At 44.4% G+C, this 17,281-nt stretch overlaps 1 protein-coding gene across 1 annotated transcript in view; it reads right to left on the bottom strand.

The window, feature by feature from the left end:
* ANKRD24 (ankyrin repeat domain 24) overlaps positions 1-17,281 on the bottom strand; it is an 85,218-nt gene that overhangs the window by 55,871 nt on the left and 12,066 nt on the right. Inside the window, exon 3 of the mRNA XM_078668932.1 lies at positions 4,317-4,447. Coding sequence (XP_078525058.1) covers positions 4,317-4,447 — 131 coding nt within the window. The remainder of the gene's footprint in view (positions 1-4,316; positions 4,448-17,281) is intronic.

Genomic DNA, 17,281 nt, shown 5'->3' with positions numbered 1-17,281 from the left:
GGTAGAAGTTATACCAGGAGAGTTATAAAGGGGAGAAGGAAGAAGGCATTTACCTCTTTGGTAGAAGTTACACCAGGAGGGTTATAAAAGGGAGAAGGAAGAAGGCGTTTACCTCTTTGGTAGAAGTTATACCAGGAGAGTTATAAAGGGGAGAAGGAAGAAGGCGTTTACATCTTTGGTAGAAGTTACACCAGGAGGGTTATAAAGGGGAGAAGGAAGAAGGCTTTTACATCTTTAGTAGAAGTTATACCAGGAGAGTTATAAAGGGGAGAAGGAAGAAGGCGTTTACCTCTTTGGTAGAAGTTATACCAGGAGAGTTATAAAGGGGAGAAGGAAGAAGGCATTTACCTCTTTGGTAGAAGTTACACCAGGAGAGTTATAAAGGGGAGAAGGAAGAAGGCTTTTACCTCTTCGGTAGACGTTATACCAGGAGAGGTATAAAGGGGAGAAGGAAGAAGGCTTTTACATCTTTAGTAGAAGTTATACCAGGAGAGTTATAAAGGGGAGAAGGAAGAAGGCGTTTACCTCTTTGGTAGAAGTTACACCAGGAGAGTTATAAAGGGGAGAAGGAAGAAGGCGTTTACCTCTTTGGTAGAAGTTACACCAGGAGGGTTATAAAGGGGAGAAGGAAGAAGGCTTTTACATCTTTAGTAGAAGTTATACCAGGAGAGTTATAAAGGGGAGAAGGAAGAAGGCGTTTACCTCTTTGGTAGAAGTTATACCAGGAGAGTTATAAAGGGGAGAAGGAAGAAGGCGTTTACCTCTTCGGTAGAAATTGTACCAAGAGCACAATAAAGGGGAGAAGGAAGAAGGCTTTTACATCTTTAGTAGAAGTTATACCAGGAGAGTTATAAAGGGGAGAAGGAAGAAGGCGTTTACCTCTTTGGTAGAAGTTACACCAGGAGGGTTATAAAGGGGAGAAGGAAGAAGGCTTTTACATCTTTAGTAGAAGTTATACCAGGAGAGTTATAAAGGGGAGAAGGAAGAAGGCGTTTACCTCTTTGGTAGAAGTTACACCAGGAGAGTTATAAAGGGGAGAAGGAAGAAGGTGTTTACCTCTTTGGTAGAAGTTACACCAGGAGGGTTATAAAGGGGAGAAGGAAGAAGGCGTTTACCTCTTTGGTAGAAGTTACACCAGGAGAGTTATAAAGGGGAGAAGGAAGAAGGCGTTTACCTCTTTGGTAGAAGTTACACCAGGAGGGTTATAAAGGGGAGAAGGAAGAAGGCGTTTACCTCTTTGGTAGAAGTTATACCAGGAGAGTTATAAAGGGGAGAAGGAAGAAGGCGTTTACCTCTTCGGTAGAAATTGTACCAGGAGCACAATAAAGGGGAGAAGGAAGAAGGCTTTTACATCTTTGGTAGAAGTTATACCAGGAGATTTATAAAGGGGAGAAGGAAGAAGGCGTTTACCTCTTTGGTTGAAGTTACACCAGGAGAGTTATAAAGGGGAGAAGGAAGAAGGCTTTTACATCTTTATTAGAAGTTATACCAGGAGAGTTATAAAGGGGAGAAGGAAGAAGGCGTTTACCTCTTTGGTAGAAGTTACACCAGGAGAGTTATAAAGGGGAGAAGGAAGAAGGCGTTTACCTCTTTGGTAGAAGTTACACCAGGAGGGTTATAAAGGGGAGAAGGAAGAAGGCTTTTACATCTTTAGTAGAAGTTATACCAGGAGAGTTATAAAGGGGAGAAGGAAGAAGGCGTTCACCTCTTTGGTAGAAGTTATACCAGGAGAGTTATAAAGGGGAGAAGGAAGAAGGCGTTTACCTCTTTGGTAGAAGTTACACCAGGAGGGTTATAAAGGGGAGAAGGAAGAAGGCTTTTACATCTTTGGTAGAAGTTATACCAGGAGAGTTATAAAGGGGAGAAGGAAGAAGGCGTTTACCTCTTTGGTAGAAGTTATACCAGGAGAGTTATAAAGGGGAGAAGGAAGAAGGCATTTACCTCTTTGGTAGAAGTTACACCAGGAGGGTTATAAAGGGGAGAAGAAAGAAGGCGTTTACCTCTTTGGTAGAAGTTATACCAGGAGAGTTATAAAGGGGAGAAGGAAGAAGGCGTTTACCTCTTTGGTAGAAGTTACACCAGGAGAGTTATAAAGGGGAGAAGGAAGAAGGCTTTTACATCTTTGGTAGAAGTTACACCAGGAGGGTTATAAAGGGGAGAAGGAAGAAGGCTTTTACATCTTTAGTAGAAGTTATACCAGGAGAGTTATAAAGGGGAGAAGGAAGAAGGTGTTTACCTCTTTGGTAGAAGTTATACCAGGAGAGTTATAAAGGGGAGAAGGAAGAAGGCGTTTACCTCTTTGGTAGAAGTTACACCAGGAGGGTTATAAAGGGGAGAAGGAAGAAGGCGTTTACCTCTTTGGTAGAAGTTATACCAGGAGAGTTATAAAGGGGAGAAGGAAGAAGGCGTTTACCTCTTTGGTAGAAGTTATACCAGGAGAGTTATAAAGGGGAGAAGGAAGAAGGCATTTACCTCTTTGGTAGAAGTTACACCAGGAGGGTTATAAAGGGGAGAAGGAAGAAGGCGTTTACCTCTTTGGTAGAAGTTATACCAGGAGAGTTATAAAGGGGAGAAGGAAGAAGGCGTTTACCTCTTTGGTAGAAGTTATACCAGGAGAGTTATAAAGGGGAGAAGGAAGAAGGCTTTTACATCTTTGGTAGAAGTTACACCAGGAGGGTTATAAAGGGGAGAAGGAAGAAGGCTTTTACATCTTTAGTAGAAGTTATACCAGGAGAGTTATAAAGGGGAGAAGGAAGAAGGCTTTTACATCTTTGGTAGAAGTTATACCAGGAGAGTTATAAAGGGGAGAAGGAAGAAGGCTTTTACATCTTTAGTAGAAGTTATACCAGGAGAGTTATAAAGGGGAGAAGGAAGAAGGCGTTTACCTCTTTGGTAGAAGTTATACCAGGAGAGTTATAAAGGGGAGAAGGAAGAAGGCGTTTACCTCTTTGGTAGAAGTTACACCAGGAGGGTTATAAAGGGGAGAAGGAAGAAGGCTTTTACATCTTTAGTAGAAGTTATACCAGGAGAGTTATAAAGGGGAGAAGGAAGAAGGCGTTTACCTCTTTGGTAGAAGTTATACCAGGAGAGTTATAAAGGGGAGAAGGAAGAAGGCGTTTACCTCTTTGGTAGAAGTTACACCAGGAGGGTTATAAAGGGGAGAAGGAAGAAGGCTTTTACATCTTTGGTAGAAGTTATACCAGGAGAGTTATAAAGGGGAGAAGGAAGAAGGCGTTTACCTCTTTGGTAGAAGTTATACCAGGAGAGTTATAAAGGGGAGAAGGAAGAAGGCATTTACCTCTTTGGTAGAAGTTACACCAGGAGGGTTATAAAAGGGAGAAGGAAGAAGGCGTTTACCTCTTTGGTAGAAGTTATACCAGGAGAGTTATAAAGGGGAGAAGGAAGAAGGCGTTTACATCTTTGGTAGAAGTTACACCAGGAGGGTTATAAAGGGGAGAAGGAAGAAGGCTTTTACATCTTTAGTAGAAGTTATACCAGGAGAGTTATAAAGGGGAGAAGGAAGAAGGCGTTTACCTCTTTGGTAGAAGTTACACCAGGAGGGTTATAAAGGGGAGAAGGAAGAAGGCTTTTACATCTTTGGTAGAAGTTATACCAGGAGAGTTATAAAGGGGAGAAGGAAGAAGGCGTTTACCTCTTTGGTAGAAGTTATACCAGGAGAGTTATAAAGGGGAGAAGGAAGAAGGCATTTACCTCTTTGGTAGAAGTTACACCAGGAGGGTTATAAAAGGGAGAAGGAAGAAGGCGTTTACCTCTTTGGTAGAAGTTATACCAGGAGAGTTATAAAGGGGAGAAGGAAGAAGGCTTTTACATCTTTGGTAGAAGTTACACCAGGAGGGTTATAAAGGGGAGAAGGAAGAAGGCTTTTACATCTTTGGTAGAAGTTATACCAGGAGAGTTATAAAGGGGAGAAGGAAGAAGGCGTTTACCTCTCCGGCGGAAGCTATAAGAGGAGAGCAATAAAGGGGAGAAGGAAGAAGGTTTTTACCTCTTCAGTAGAAATGGTTCTTGAGGACAATAAAAAGGCGGGTGGAGATCGCTGTAGCTTCTTCTTTAGAAGTTATACCAGAGAAGTGACATATGGGTGAAGAGGAGAAACATCTACTACATCTGAAGAAGTTATAGAAGGAAAGCTGAATTCCAGAGTAAAGAGGAAGAGTTTTACCTCTCTGCAGAAGTCATATCAGGGAGGGATGATGGGACTGATCAGGAACTCTTCTAAATGTTGGTAAGAGCCATGCTTGTGATTGAGAACATGTTTACTTTTACCACTTCTGTGCTAAAGGAAGTGAACTTACGCGGCCTTTCCTTCAAAGTCCAGCTTGGTGGGCACCAGGCTCTTCTTGCGGAGTAGAGATGCCACTCGGGCAGGGTCATTGTACTCCACGGCCTGCAGTAGCTTCTCATCATACTTGGTCCAGTCCTGGCTCTATAAACCAACAGAGAGACTCATATTTACAAGTCAGATCGGACACCTCCTCAAGTAGATAAAGGAAAAGGTAAAACACTGAGGGGGAGGCAGAGATTCAGAAAGCTGGCAGGAGAGATAAAAGGAAGGAGGAGAGATGGTCTGTCGGGGCTCAGGGCAGAAGACGTATAATGTTTGTTGAGGAAAGTGAGACCAGGAGGGAAATGGGGTATGAAGGTTTAGTGGGTTGTTAGGGTGCTAAAGGGAAATACTGACAACATAAGAGCTCTTAGCACAGCAAAACTTGCAGGAAGAAGGAGCCCGTCTATTTAACTCAGAAAGAACCATTTTTGTGGGAGCTAAGGTTCGTCCTCAGACTTTGATCCATGGCATGAGAAAGGGGAAGACAATGATAGGAACCCAGTGACAAAGAGACGAAGGGAGAAAGCATTGATGGAAAAGAACTTTCAAGAGACAGGAAGTTTGGGGTGGTGGAAGAAAGAGGCATGAGGTGGAATCAAGACCAGGCAGCCTCGGTATTCATGAGATAAAGAGACAGGGAGTGTAGGGGGTGGAAGAAAGAGGAATGGGTGGAATCAAGACCAGGCAGCCTCGGTATTCATGAGATAAAGAGACAGGAAGTGTAAGGGGTGGAAGAAAGAGGTATGAGGTGGAATCAAGACCAGGCAGCCTCGGTATTCATGAGATAAAGAGACAGGAAGGGGAGGATGGTGAAAGAAAGAGGCACGAGGTGGAATCAAGACCAGGCAGCCTCGGTATTCATGAGATAAAGGGACAGGAAGTGTAGCGGGTGGAAGAAAGAGGCATGAGGTGGAATCAAGACGAGGCAGCCTTGGTATTCATGAGATAAAGGGACAGGAAGTGTAGGGGGTGGAAGAAAGAGGCATGAGGTGGAATCAAGACCCGGCAGCCTCAGCATTCACGAGATAAAGAGACAGGAAGTGTAGGGGGTGGAAGAAAGAGGCATGAGTTGGAATCAACACTCTAAATTGGAGGGGGCCTCTATTAGGAAGTTTACATAAATGCTTGGGTAGGACTTGTATTAACAAGTACACATCAACCCTGGTACACCTCACACTCCATAAATGGTGGATTACAATCAATGAGGTAACACAGACCTCTTTATCGTGAGCTGTATTAACAAATATATATCAACCTTGGGCCTGGGCTTGCATTGCCAAGTGTACATCATTTGTTAAACACTTTTCGCTCAACAAATGAAGCATTTTAACTGATGAGGAAAAATGCTTTTTGGGAAAAGAGCAAGTAGGTTCTGGATAACTATAAAGGAAATAGAGAACTATTGATGGAAGTATGGCAGTATGAGACAGTTTTTAACTTGTTATTATATGATTTACCATATGTGAATTGTGTGTGGAAGAATTCTAAACAATCGTCCTGAAGAAGGTGGTTTACAACAAGACATACCACTGAAACATGTCAATGAATATTGAGAACTTACTTCTCCTATCACATATTGTGTCCTATGCAAATGTTAAATGATGAGAAGTTGTATGGTGTTTGCATTTTAATTGAGAGTAATAAATTGTATATTTTTTATAAGGGTGAGGTTTGTTTTTTGCATAATAGGCACATCAGTCTAAGTTAACAATTTATGTAGTGTATCCGTTTCTTGATCTGAAGGGAGATTTGTATTTCAGTCTCTGTTGAGTCAGGAATAGTCTGCTTGGTATTGGCCAGCCCCAGCGTTTTAACATTTAGCAGCCTCGGCTGCAGGTTCATATGACATTTGCTTATTGCTTATTGCTTTTACTTATTGCTTATTGCTTTTTGCTACTTATTGCTTTTTTTTGTTTTTACAAATTAAGCACTGGAAGAGATGACGATGGATAAGGAGGTCTTGGAGACAAAGAAGGGTAGCAATTCATATTTATTGGGAACTGTTATGAGTGTGGGGTTGCAGCGACCACACATAATTAAAAAAATATGCTAATCCCAAACAACTTACATGGCCATTTAAGAAACGGTGGAACTTACAAGTGCAAAAACATCCAAATTGCAAAATACATTTTTTAAGAGTATCTGGTGTGTTACTGATGAAGCAAAGCTTCGCATATTTTGCGACTTGCCGAATTCATGAACCTCGTCTATGTGTAATCCAGTAATAAGTTGTACGTCTTACTAACGTTTATTCTGTGTTTAAACGAAGTTGTCCGACGCTTGCCTATGTGTTTTACTAAAATAATTAACTCGAGTATTTTAAAATGGCCGCTGCTTGGAAGTAAGTGTCTGCGCATGCGTCAGTCACACTCACGTGTCCTGATGTGTTTGCAGAGTTGGAGGGAAATAGATGCGCATGCGTAATACATAGCTTTGCCAGTAACGTGGTACTGCTCGTGCCACTGCTCTTGTGTCTGTTTATATGTAGCTAACATTTAGGTTGCATAAGTATATTTTATAGTGATAAGTTGAAAGTACAAACCCTGTGATGTGTTTTCATAATGTTATTTCTATGTATTAATTTGTTCTCGCTTACTTTTCATGTACCGCGGGGAATGGGGGTCTGACTGAACTGAATGCCATCTTGGAGGGCCTTTCTGCGCATGCTCCTCCATCTGGGGAACTGACAGCCTTGACTGGTGGAACTTGGCCAGCTGGCAGAGATGGGCAAGATGCTCCTGAGAACTGACCTGAAAACCCAGGAAAATGGAGCCATGTGTCCCTACTCGGCAACAATGTTAATTGTCAATTGTATTTCTCTGCAGTTTCTCATGGGAACCCCAATCTTGCTAGGCGGTACCCAGAGATGCAAATTAGGCATCCAAATAGTGTGTTATGATTGGTGTGTTACCCAAAACCTACCTTAGGACCAATCCAAATTGAGGGATTCTGACACTTTGCAACATTGGGGGGTGGTACACCGTCCCCAAACTGTATATCTACCCTGGGTTCACCTAGGGAAATTGTCCGACTTGTCTGGTTTAGCTGACCTGTCACTGACCCATCATACTCAATAGGTGACTGAAGATACAGAGCGCTGCGGAGCACTCTGTCCGAAATTGACCATAGACTAAGGTTCTACTGAACCTTAAAGTGCTGGCGAAGCACTTTGCTGGGAGTTCGCTGATCCAATCGGGGTCTTGATCGATAGCTGCAGAGAGGGTGGAGCGCAGGCGTTGCTTCCAAACTGCGGGTGTGGTCCTGTCCTGAGCGGTCCTGTCCTGAGGGTTTGCTGTCCTGTCCTGAGGGTCCTGTCCTGATTCCTAATCTGAGGGTATCCTGTCCTGTCCTGGGTGTCCATTCTGCACCTGCTGTCCATTGAGGGGTATCCTTCCTTGAGGGTTTCCTGTTCTTAACTGACCCGTGGCCAGGGTTTGGTTTTCACACCAGTCTAGGTAAATATTGCTCTAAACTCTTTAAACTTGCACCTTTCTATTTTTCTGTCTTTGCTTCAATAAAGAGACACCTTTGCACATGTTGATTTTTCCATGCTTTTTGCCGCAGCTATTGAAACGTAAAGTCAATTGCATATTTTCTTAACTTGTTCCTATGTTATCCTACCTTTTAGAAATCATATTTTGCATTGCAGTTTGTCATTTTCTGATATGGTCTAGAACGGCCTTACTTAAACTGTCTAAAGAATCTTTACCCTGAAAGCATAGCGTTTCTTGTTGCATCTCATATTAGTATTTTCATGATTACCCTGACTTTATTTCTCTATAGTTATGTACTTTTCATTATCTTGGTTATTGATTGCCTTATTCTTGTAAACTTAAATGCTCAACGAAAACGAACTTTAGATAAAGCTTTTAAAACTTTCAGTTGTCCGTGGTCATTTACAAACAGTATTGAATGTCATTTTGGGTTGGTATTTTGCTGCCTTTCCTTTTACAGCTAGCTCCCTGATCCGTTGAGGTCATAGGTACCCGTGTCGGTGGATGGTAAGTCGGGTACGCTGAGTAATAACAGTAGGGAAACACACACAAATTGGTAGAGCCCGTGAAGTCGCCCGATCAATGTATATGGTAAATTGAAAGTATATGGGCCCTGAAGCCGGAAACGGCGAAATTATTGGCTGGGTGACCTCGCGCGCTCTATCAGTTTTCCTGGCTAGCAGAGGATGGTTAGGGACTAGTTGAAGGTTAGGCAGGATTAGTCAGACTAGTTAAGTCGGTAGCTGCTAGTATATTAATGCTGCTATAAGAGCGGCTGTTCCGAGGGACCCGATCACTCTCTTGTGAATACGCTGCTGAAACTCATGAATTGTTTTATCATTGTTATTCTTGTTCTTATATTGTTATATGTATTAATCCATGCGTTTGTAAACCGTGTCAGTCAGTGTTGTCCGAACTCCCCGGGGAATTGAAAAGGCAAGTGGTGAATAGAATCCATTGTCTTGAGGTCACAGGCTTAAGGAAAGTTAGGTGCAGGTTAGGATAACCGGGAAGCACTAACTAGGGTTTTTCTGAATACGTGTGTGAATAAATGTCAGTAACGAGGTTCATTGGCAAAATTCCCATAGTGGCGTAACCTAGTAAGGGTCACATCGGAAGAGTAGCAGGTTCCTCGGAGCTTGGGTGAAAGCAGAGGGGTCTGCTGGGAAACCTTAGACTCGGATATATCCCGGAAGAGTGGATGAGTTTAGGGGAATAACAGGTTCACCGATGCTAGAGTGAAGGGTAGGCGGAAGAGATCTGCCCGCAGCGCGTGAAAAGTAAATGGAAGTAGTTTACTTGCAGTAAAACAACGCTGTCCTGTCTAGACACTTGAGCACTGTGGCGAATGTGTATTCATTGTTAAATAACCAAGCACTAGTACTTTAGAAAGAAAGAAAGTTTCCGTTACCTTGTGAAGGGAGGGAGTCAGCCGCGAAGCGTCTCTGACGTCACTCCGTGCCGCGCTGGGATTGGTAGAAGCAGCGGGCGGGTAGCGGGGCTGGAATTGTAAAGGAGGGGTTAAGCGCCGGAGCGTGAGGACCGTCTCACGAAGGGGCCGCGCACCCATTGGCCGAGATTCTTTGAACGCGTGCACCTCATTGGTCGCACGGAACTACAAGGCGCAGTCTGATTGGAGGTGACTTTGTAAACAGAGTTAAGCGTAGAAATCGTATGTGGCACTCGTATTGTCCAGAGACTAGACCCGATCCAAGAAACCAAGGGTTTGAAAGGGATCAGTGGAAAGCCAATAGATACGATATTATGTACGGAGCTAAGAGAAAGATGTCCCTTGTAAATAGGGTAAAGAATTATTTCAAAACGGACAAACCAATTAAGTCCAGAGAGGGCGTTATTGTCCCGCCACCGAATACTCCCGCCTCGTTCATGATGTTTGACCGAGGGTACAATACCTGTGTGTGGTTGGAAAATTGGGTAAAGTACACAAAAGATGACGGAATATTGGCTTTTCCGTTAGACGGTACTTTCAATGGCAGGATTTTATTTAATTTGAGAACCCGCATGAATGAATTGCATCCCAGACCGAGACTAACGCAGTATGAGGCATTAGAGGAATGGGAGATTGAGGCTTTCGAAAGAGAGAAACCCCGAATGGACAAAGGTCTGACCAAGTGGTACCCAAGGCTGAAACAAGAGACCAGGGATAAAAGGATGAAACAGTGGAGGCAGAGCTCGATTGTTGAGGGTCTGTTTCCCATGATGCCAGCAGGTACCCCTTCTGCGGGAGAGAAAAAGACAGAAAAGAGTAAGCATTGGGGAGCGCTTGGAGAGTCAGACGATGAATTGTTAGATGACATCTTTACGAGAAGTCCGCCCCCTTATGATGAGGGAACCCGACTTTCCAGTACAGGAGGGAATCCCCAGCGTCCATCTATTAAGGAGGAGGACAGATCCCTAAGTAGGGGGGGAGGTGGTCAAGTATTGCCCTATTTTGAGAATCCTGGACCCGCGGAGGTACGAGATATATATCCTAGAGTGCCCGTGAGCCCGGAGGAAAAATATTCCCGTGAAAGAGCCTTTTTCCCCGGACCTCTTTATGAAAACGAAGAAAAGCCATTAAGTTCAGGAATGCCCTTTTTGCAGCCTCCATATGGGGAGGAGCGCAGGTCATTTGGCACAGGAACTTTGTTCCCAAAACCAAATTATGGTGGGGGACCAAGTGAAACGCATCCTACTGCCCCGAGTCTTACCCCTCACCTGACCCCACAGATGATACCTGACCGGACATTAGGAAGAGTACTAGATGAAAGGGAGCAAGAGGCCCTAGCTAGACAGAGGACAGAAATAATTCAGAAAATCTCCCAGTTAAATACCAGTCCTGAGGCTTTGACTATTCCGGTAACAATCGGACCAGTGGTTCCGTTGTATGGGAATAATCAAGGAAGTCCAAACCCTCCAGTTATGAACCCAATCATGGCCCCGCCGAGGCAGGAGCCCCTACTGATAGACGATCAGTGGAGTGAGTGCGAGTCCGAAGTTGCGTTTTTGGACCTGCCAAACAAACAGACCGGGAAGGGAGTGCAGAAGAGGCATAATCCTTTTAATGCGAAAGAAATTAAATTAGAATCAACGTCCGGTACTAGGAGTGTTTCTTTGGTAACTCCGGAAGAAATTGAGAATTGGAGTCGTGAATTAGAAAAACAGACTCCGCAAACGAAATCTTTAGACCTCTACAAGCTGAGGGTAGAAATAGAGGAATTGATGGCAGGAAATGTGGGATTAGACAGATTAAACACCTATTCTGAAGAAGAGTTGCTGTTTATGTGTAAAAGCCTTACCAGAAGTACTAGGGTGCTCCACGAAAAGTTGACAGACACTGCAGCTAGTATGGGGGTAGATATTTCAAGATCCAAGCCCTTGCAAAAACCTTACAGAGCTGAATTCTCAGACAAAGATATAGAGAACTTGAATGTGTCAGGGAAAAAGTTGCAGATTAAAGAGTTGATTGCAGTTTTGCAGAAATGGGGAGATGTGGAAAAATGGAGAAGCAGGTGGGCACGAAAGAAAGATGAGGCTCGATCCAGACAAGCCACCCCTGAGTTCCCTTTGAGAGAAGTAGACAAGCCTGAAACATTATGCCCCATGCGTGAAGTGCCAGGTGGGAGGTATGTGCACGTTCCATGGTCCAGACAGGATATTGTGTCTTTTACTAACGATTTCCCGAAATTACGCGAGAAGCCAGTTGACTGGTACCGGCAAGTGGAAAGGTTCGTAAAAGTGCAAAAATGCCTGTGGAAAGACCTGGATGGATTTTTCGACATTGTGGTCCCGTTAGATCTATGGACCGAGTGTAAAATTGCCATAGGCTGGCCTAGTGAGGAGTACCCGAGGGACTCTAGCACAGGGGAGCCGTCGATTGAAGTGATGAAAAAATACGAACAAGTAATGCTGCATTTGAAAAATAAGGTGCCAGCAAAGGAAACTGATTGGACCAGGATAGATAGAACCACGCAGGAGAGAGACGAGACAGTGCACTCCTATTATGAAAGGCTGTTGCAGGTGTTTAAAACATACAGTGGTATAGATAACATCGAGATGAAGGATATGACGCATTTCATTTACAGGTTTGTAAACGGTTTAAGACCCGAAATTTGCCAGTGGATAAAGGATAATAAAATCTGTTGGCATACCAAAAAGGTAGACGAGGTTCTGCGGTACGCAAAGTACTGCAAGGACGAGATGGCAGAAAAGAAAAAGGCTCTCAAGGAAAAGGTCATGTGGGCTCAGGTGAAGCTCGCAGAACAGCAGGAAAAACAGTTGAGTAACATGGTCAAAAACACTCAGAACCAAAGTCCTGGGGGTGGGGGAGGAAGTAAGCCCCGGCCCAAAATGAGCAGGGAGGAGGCTATGAAGAAATTTCCCTGTCACCAGTGCGGAGAAATTGGACACTGGCGTAACGAGTGTCCTTATTTACCTGACGATAACCCCAAAACACCTGATTTAACTCCACAGACGCAGAAAGAAAGACCAAGAAAGACTCAACCACAGGTAAAAACGGTTCAGGTGCCCCGAGCTCCTAAGCAAGTACATAGGGGAAAAGGCGCAGAGGGTGATGAGATAGAAGTCTGGGAAAGCAATGAGAACAGAAATGCAGCAACTTCGCAGTATCTGTTGAATGATACCTTCCTTTGTGATGACCAGTACTGACGGGGCCTGAGAGGGGAGGACGAGGAGTGCGTACTTGGCGCCTCCTTGCCGGTAGACCAGTCCGGACCATACATTGAAGGAAAGGTTGACGGAAATGATGTCACTTTTCTGTTGGACACTGGCGCTACCCGTTCTACTGTGAGAACAGTGGACGTTCCAAACCTACCCCTCTCGGGAGAAGCCATCCAAGTAGTGGGTGTATCTAATCAATTGATTAGTACTCCTGTTACCAAGCCCATGGAGATCTCAATTGGAAACTTTAAGGAAATGCATAGATTTGTCGTTTGCGACACCAGTCCAGTGAATTTACTGGGACGTGATTTGCTGTGCAAAATGAACTGTACCATCTTTTGCACACCAAAGGGTGTTGAAATTCAGACCCCAGATGAAGACGGCATTTATAAATTAATGTTAATCAGACCTGACTCAGAAATTAAACGAATGACCATGCAAGATTTGCCCAAAGAACTCCAAGAAGCAGTGAAGCCAGAGGTATGGGACTTTACTGGGAAAGATGTAGGGTTAATGAAAAACGTGGACCCCATCCAGATAGCAATCAAGGACAATGCAGTATACCCCAATACTAAACCCTACAGGATGAATGCAGAAGTGAGAGCAGGTGTCACTCTGGAAATACAGAAATTGCTAGAAGGAAACATCATACAGGAAGTAATGAGTAGCCCATGTAACTCACCGATTATGGGCATCAAGAAGCCTAGTGGCAAGTACAGAGTAGTGCAGGACCTACGAAAAGTCAACAAGATAGTAGTCCCCTGCTGCCCTATTGTCCCGAACCCAGCAGTGATTCTGTATCAGATTCCCTGGGATGCTGAGTGGTTCACTGTGATAGACCTGTGTCATGCATTCTTTTCCATTCCCTTGCATCCAGATAGCAAATTTCTTTTCTCATTTGCCTTCAATGGTCACGTGTATGTCTGGAACAGGGTCCCTCAAGGGTACACAGAGAGCCCCTCTATCTTTAATCAGATCTTGGAAAAGTGTTTGGAAACTTTGGTCTTACCTGGAAACTCTGTCCTAGTGCAATACATAGACGACCTCTTGGTGGCGTCTAAAAGTCATAGGGATTGTGTGATTGACACCATTGCCCTCCTGAATCATCTGAGTGAGAAAGGACATAAAGTGGCCCCTGACAAATTACAGTTCTGTGCAAAATCAGTGAAATATCTGGGGCACCAGATAGAGAAAGGGGTCAGGAAAGTGACGTCAGAAAGAGTGAGAATAATACAAAAGATGCAGTTACCCCGTACTCAGAAAGAGATCAGAATGTTCCTGGGTGTGATAGGATACTGCAGGCAGTGGATTCTGGGATTTGCAGTCCTAGCTAGGCCCTTGATAAAAATGACCAAGAGAGGAACACCAGATGTTGTAGAATGGGATGATGAAAGCTTAACAGCCTTCACCAAACTGCGAGATTGTCTGTGTACAGCCCCTGCATTGGGAATGCCAGACTATTCCAAAGAATTTGCCCTATTCTGTGACACTCGTGATAATTGTGCGTTGTCAGTCCTGACACAAGATCATGGCACAACGAGAAGGCCTGTGGCATATTTCTCTGCCACCCTGGATCCAGTGGCTGCTGGATTACCAGGTTGTCTGAAAGCAGTAGCTGCTACCTGCGCAAGTTTAGAGCAGAGTGAGTCCATTGTCATGGGACATCCGGTAACTGTGTATGTCCCACATGGAGTGGTAATTTTACTGACCAGAACAAAAACTCAGTATCTCACCCCTAGTCGGCTGACTAAATACGAGAGGATTCTTGTGGGTGCTGCAAATGTAAACATTGTTAGGTGCAGTATTCTGAACCCTGCCACCTTACTGCCCGACCCAATGGATATGGAAGGTGGGGTGGATGATGAGCAGGATTGCATTGATTTAACAGAATTCAATACCAAGCCACGTCCAGACATTAAAGAAACACCATTGCCTGTGCATGACAAGGAATTATTTGTGGATGGTTCATGTCTGAGACATGAACAAGGAGGCCTGAGTGCTGCCTATGCGGTAGTCTCCTTAACCAAAATTGAAGAAGCAGGTTATCTATATCACATAAAGTCTGCACAAGTAGCTGAATTGATTGCTATGATAAAAGCTTGCCAAATTGGGAAGAACCTACGCATAACAGTGTATACTGACAGTCAGTACTGTTATGGGGTTGTGCATGACTTTGGCCAGTTGTGGCTACAGAGGGAGTTCCTGACTTCATCAGGTACCCCAATTCGAAATGGAAAAGTTGTTCAAGACCTTTTAGAGGCAATCCAGTTACCAAAGGAACTGGCAGTGGTGAAGTGTGTTGCTCATAAGAAGAGCATGGACACTGTATCACTGGGAAATGATTTTGCTGATCGAGTGGCCCAATGGTGCGCCAGAGATCGGTATATTGTAAATCCAAAACGAGGGGGGCCAGGAACCAGCTGCCAACTTCAGGTGTTTGAAGAAGTGCCTACATGGGATGAAGTGAAAGAGTGGCAGCAGGCGGCACCTTGGCAAGAGAGAGAGAAGTGGAAGGAAGATGGGTGTAGACCAAGACGTGTGGATGGTGTCATCTTGGGCCCAACTGGTATGCCTGTGTTACCTAGACACTTACTTAGCACAATGGCAAGATTGATACATGAAGGATCACACATTGGTAGGGACGCCATGATTCTAGTGTTCCAACAGACTTGGTACAGTAAAAAGTTCAGGAAAGTAGCAGAGTCCCTCTGCCAGAGGTGCCTGTCATGTCAAAAGATGAACCCAGGGAAGAAGACTGTGGTGGAACTGGGGAAAATTGGGAGGTCCGGGGGTCCCTTTGTGAGAATACAGGTTGATTTCATCACCATGCCCCGTTGTGAAGGGAAGCGATATGTCCTTGTCATGGTCTGTTTATTTTCAAAGTGGGTGGAAGCTTTCCCTACTCCCCAAAATGACGCAAAAACAGTAGCTAAGTGTTTATTGAAAGAACTGATACCTAGGTTCGGGGTTCCAGTCACTATTGAATCAGACCAAGGCTCACATTTTCATAATGAAGTGATCGACGAACTCTGTAAGGCCTTTGGAATTTCACAAAAGCTTCACTGTGCCTACCGTCCAGAGGCTTCTGGAGTAGTGGAACAAATAAATGGAACTATCAAAAACAGACTAGCAAAACTGTGTGATGCATCTAAATTGACCTGGGTGAAGGCCCTGCCCCTGGTCCTGATGGGACTCAGAAGTGTTCCTGACCGCAAGACAGGCCTAAGTCCCCATGAAATCATTATGGGAAGAGTGATGAGACAAGCATGGGTGCCAGGAAGCAAACTGTTGAGTATTACTGATGATTTGGTGCTTGAATACTGCAAGAGATTGGGTGACCAAGTGCGTTCTATCTCTCGCCAGATCGGAGAAGACGCCATCCTCAATCCAACGACTCCCCTCCACAAACTGGTCCCGGGGGACTGGGTGAAGATAAAGAAACATACTCGGAAGAGCTGCCTGGAGCCAAGGTGGGGAGAGAAACGTCAGGTGATCCTGGTAACTACCACAGCAGTAAAGTGTGCAGGGGTTCCACGCTGGGTACACGCCAGCCACACCCAGAAGGTATTACCAGACGAGGAGCCTGAAGAAGAAGGGCGTCCAGCAGAGGACTCTGCAGGAGCCAGACCAGAAGTAGCTGACGACGTACAGCCCAGTACCAGTCGAGCTGCAGAATCAGCAGATGTTGGCCCAAGAATAGTTGATAACGAACTACCAGGAGCCCAGCCTGCTGAAGGGGTCCAAGAAGCTGAGCCAGAAGTAGCTGAAGACGAGCTGCCGAGCATATGGCCAGAGGAGTGGATACCATTGATTGATCTCACTGAAGACCCCATTCGAACAAGTGAGCGACTTTGGGAAGGTAGAGAGTGGACTAGAGAGGAAAAGCAAGGCACAGGCGAAGAACCTCAGAATCTTGAGATTCACATCAAAACTGAGGAAGGAGAAGGTCAGACAGGGACAGAACAAGTGATTGATACAGAACAAGTGATTGATACAGAACAAGTGAAGGATACAGAGCAAGTGATTGATACTCCTCCACTGACTCCTGATATCGGGAAGGGACAGACTAGACATAGCGTAATAGTTCGAGCAGAAGAAAGTCCAGAGATCGAAGTGCTTGAACAGGATCAGATAGGATTAGAAGAACGTGTTCAGGAAACAGAAACAGAGACATTTGAAAAGCAAAAACAAAATTCTCCTGAACAAGGCCAGAATAGTAACCAGGCAGAAGAAATAGATGCTAGCCCTGGAAATAGTCAGATAGAAGAGGAAGAAACTGAAACAGAATTGCCACAAACTAATGAAAACAAAAGGGCAAGAGAAGAAAACGAAGTCCAAGTACCAACTAAAAGACTCAAGAAAAGAAAGCACATTGAGCCTGGATACATAAAGAAATTGAGACTGAGAATAAAAACGGTAGAAGAAAAACGTGCAGAAGAAAGGAGAAGTGCTCGCATAGCAGGACAACCAGAAGACACTTCCAAAAGAAGGAGTGATCGAATAAAGAGACAAAACAAAAAGTACAAGTCACCTGAATGGACACTTGTGTTGGAAGAATTTGAAGATCTTGATCTAACTGACGAGAGCGACGGAGAACCCGTCCCTGAGTACTCTGCCGAAGAAGAAGACGAGCCACCGTGAATTTGCACAAAGTAAGCTACTGGTGTAAAGACACAAAGAGGGGTCGAGAAACTTCTTCTGAGCCAAAATGTCTGATTCAAACGTGAATGGTAGACCTAGTTGCAGTCGTTGCAAAACA

This window comes from Lissotriton helveticus, chromosome 12, assembly GCF_964261635.1.
Source record: "Lissotriton helveticus chromosome 12, aLisHel1.1, whole genome shotgun sequence".
Taxonomy (NCBI): domain Eukaryota; kingdom Metazoa; phylum Chordata; class Amphibia; order Caudata; family Salamandridae; genus Lissotriton; species Lissotriton helveticus.
The sequence above is the reverse complement of the archived record's forward strand: the minus strand, read 5'-3'. Positions and strand labels throughout refer to the sequence as shown.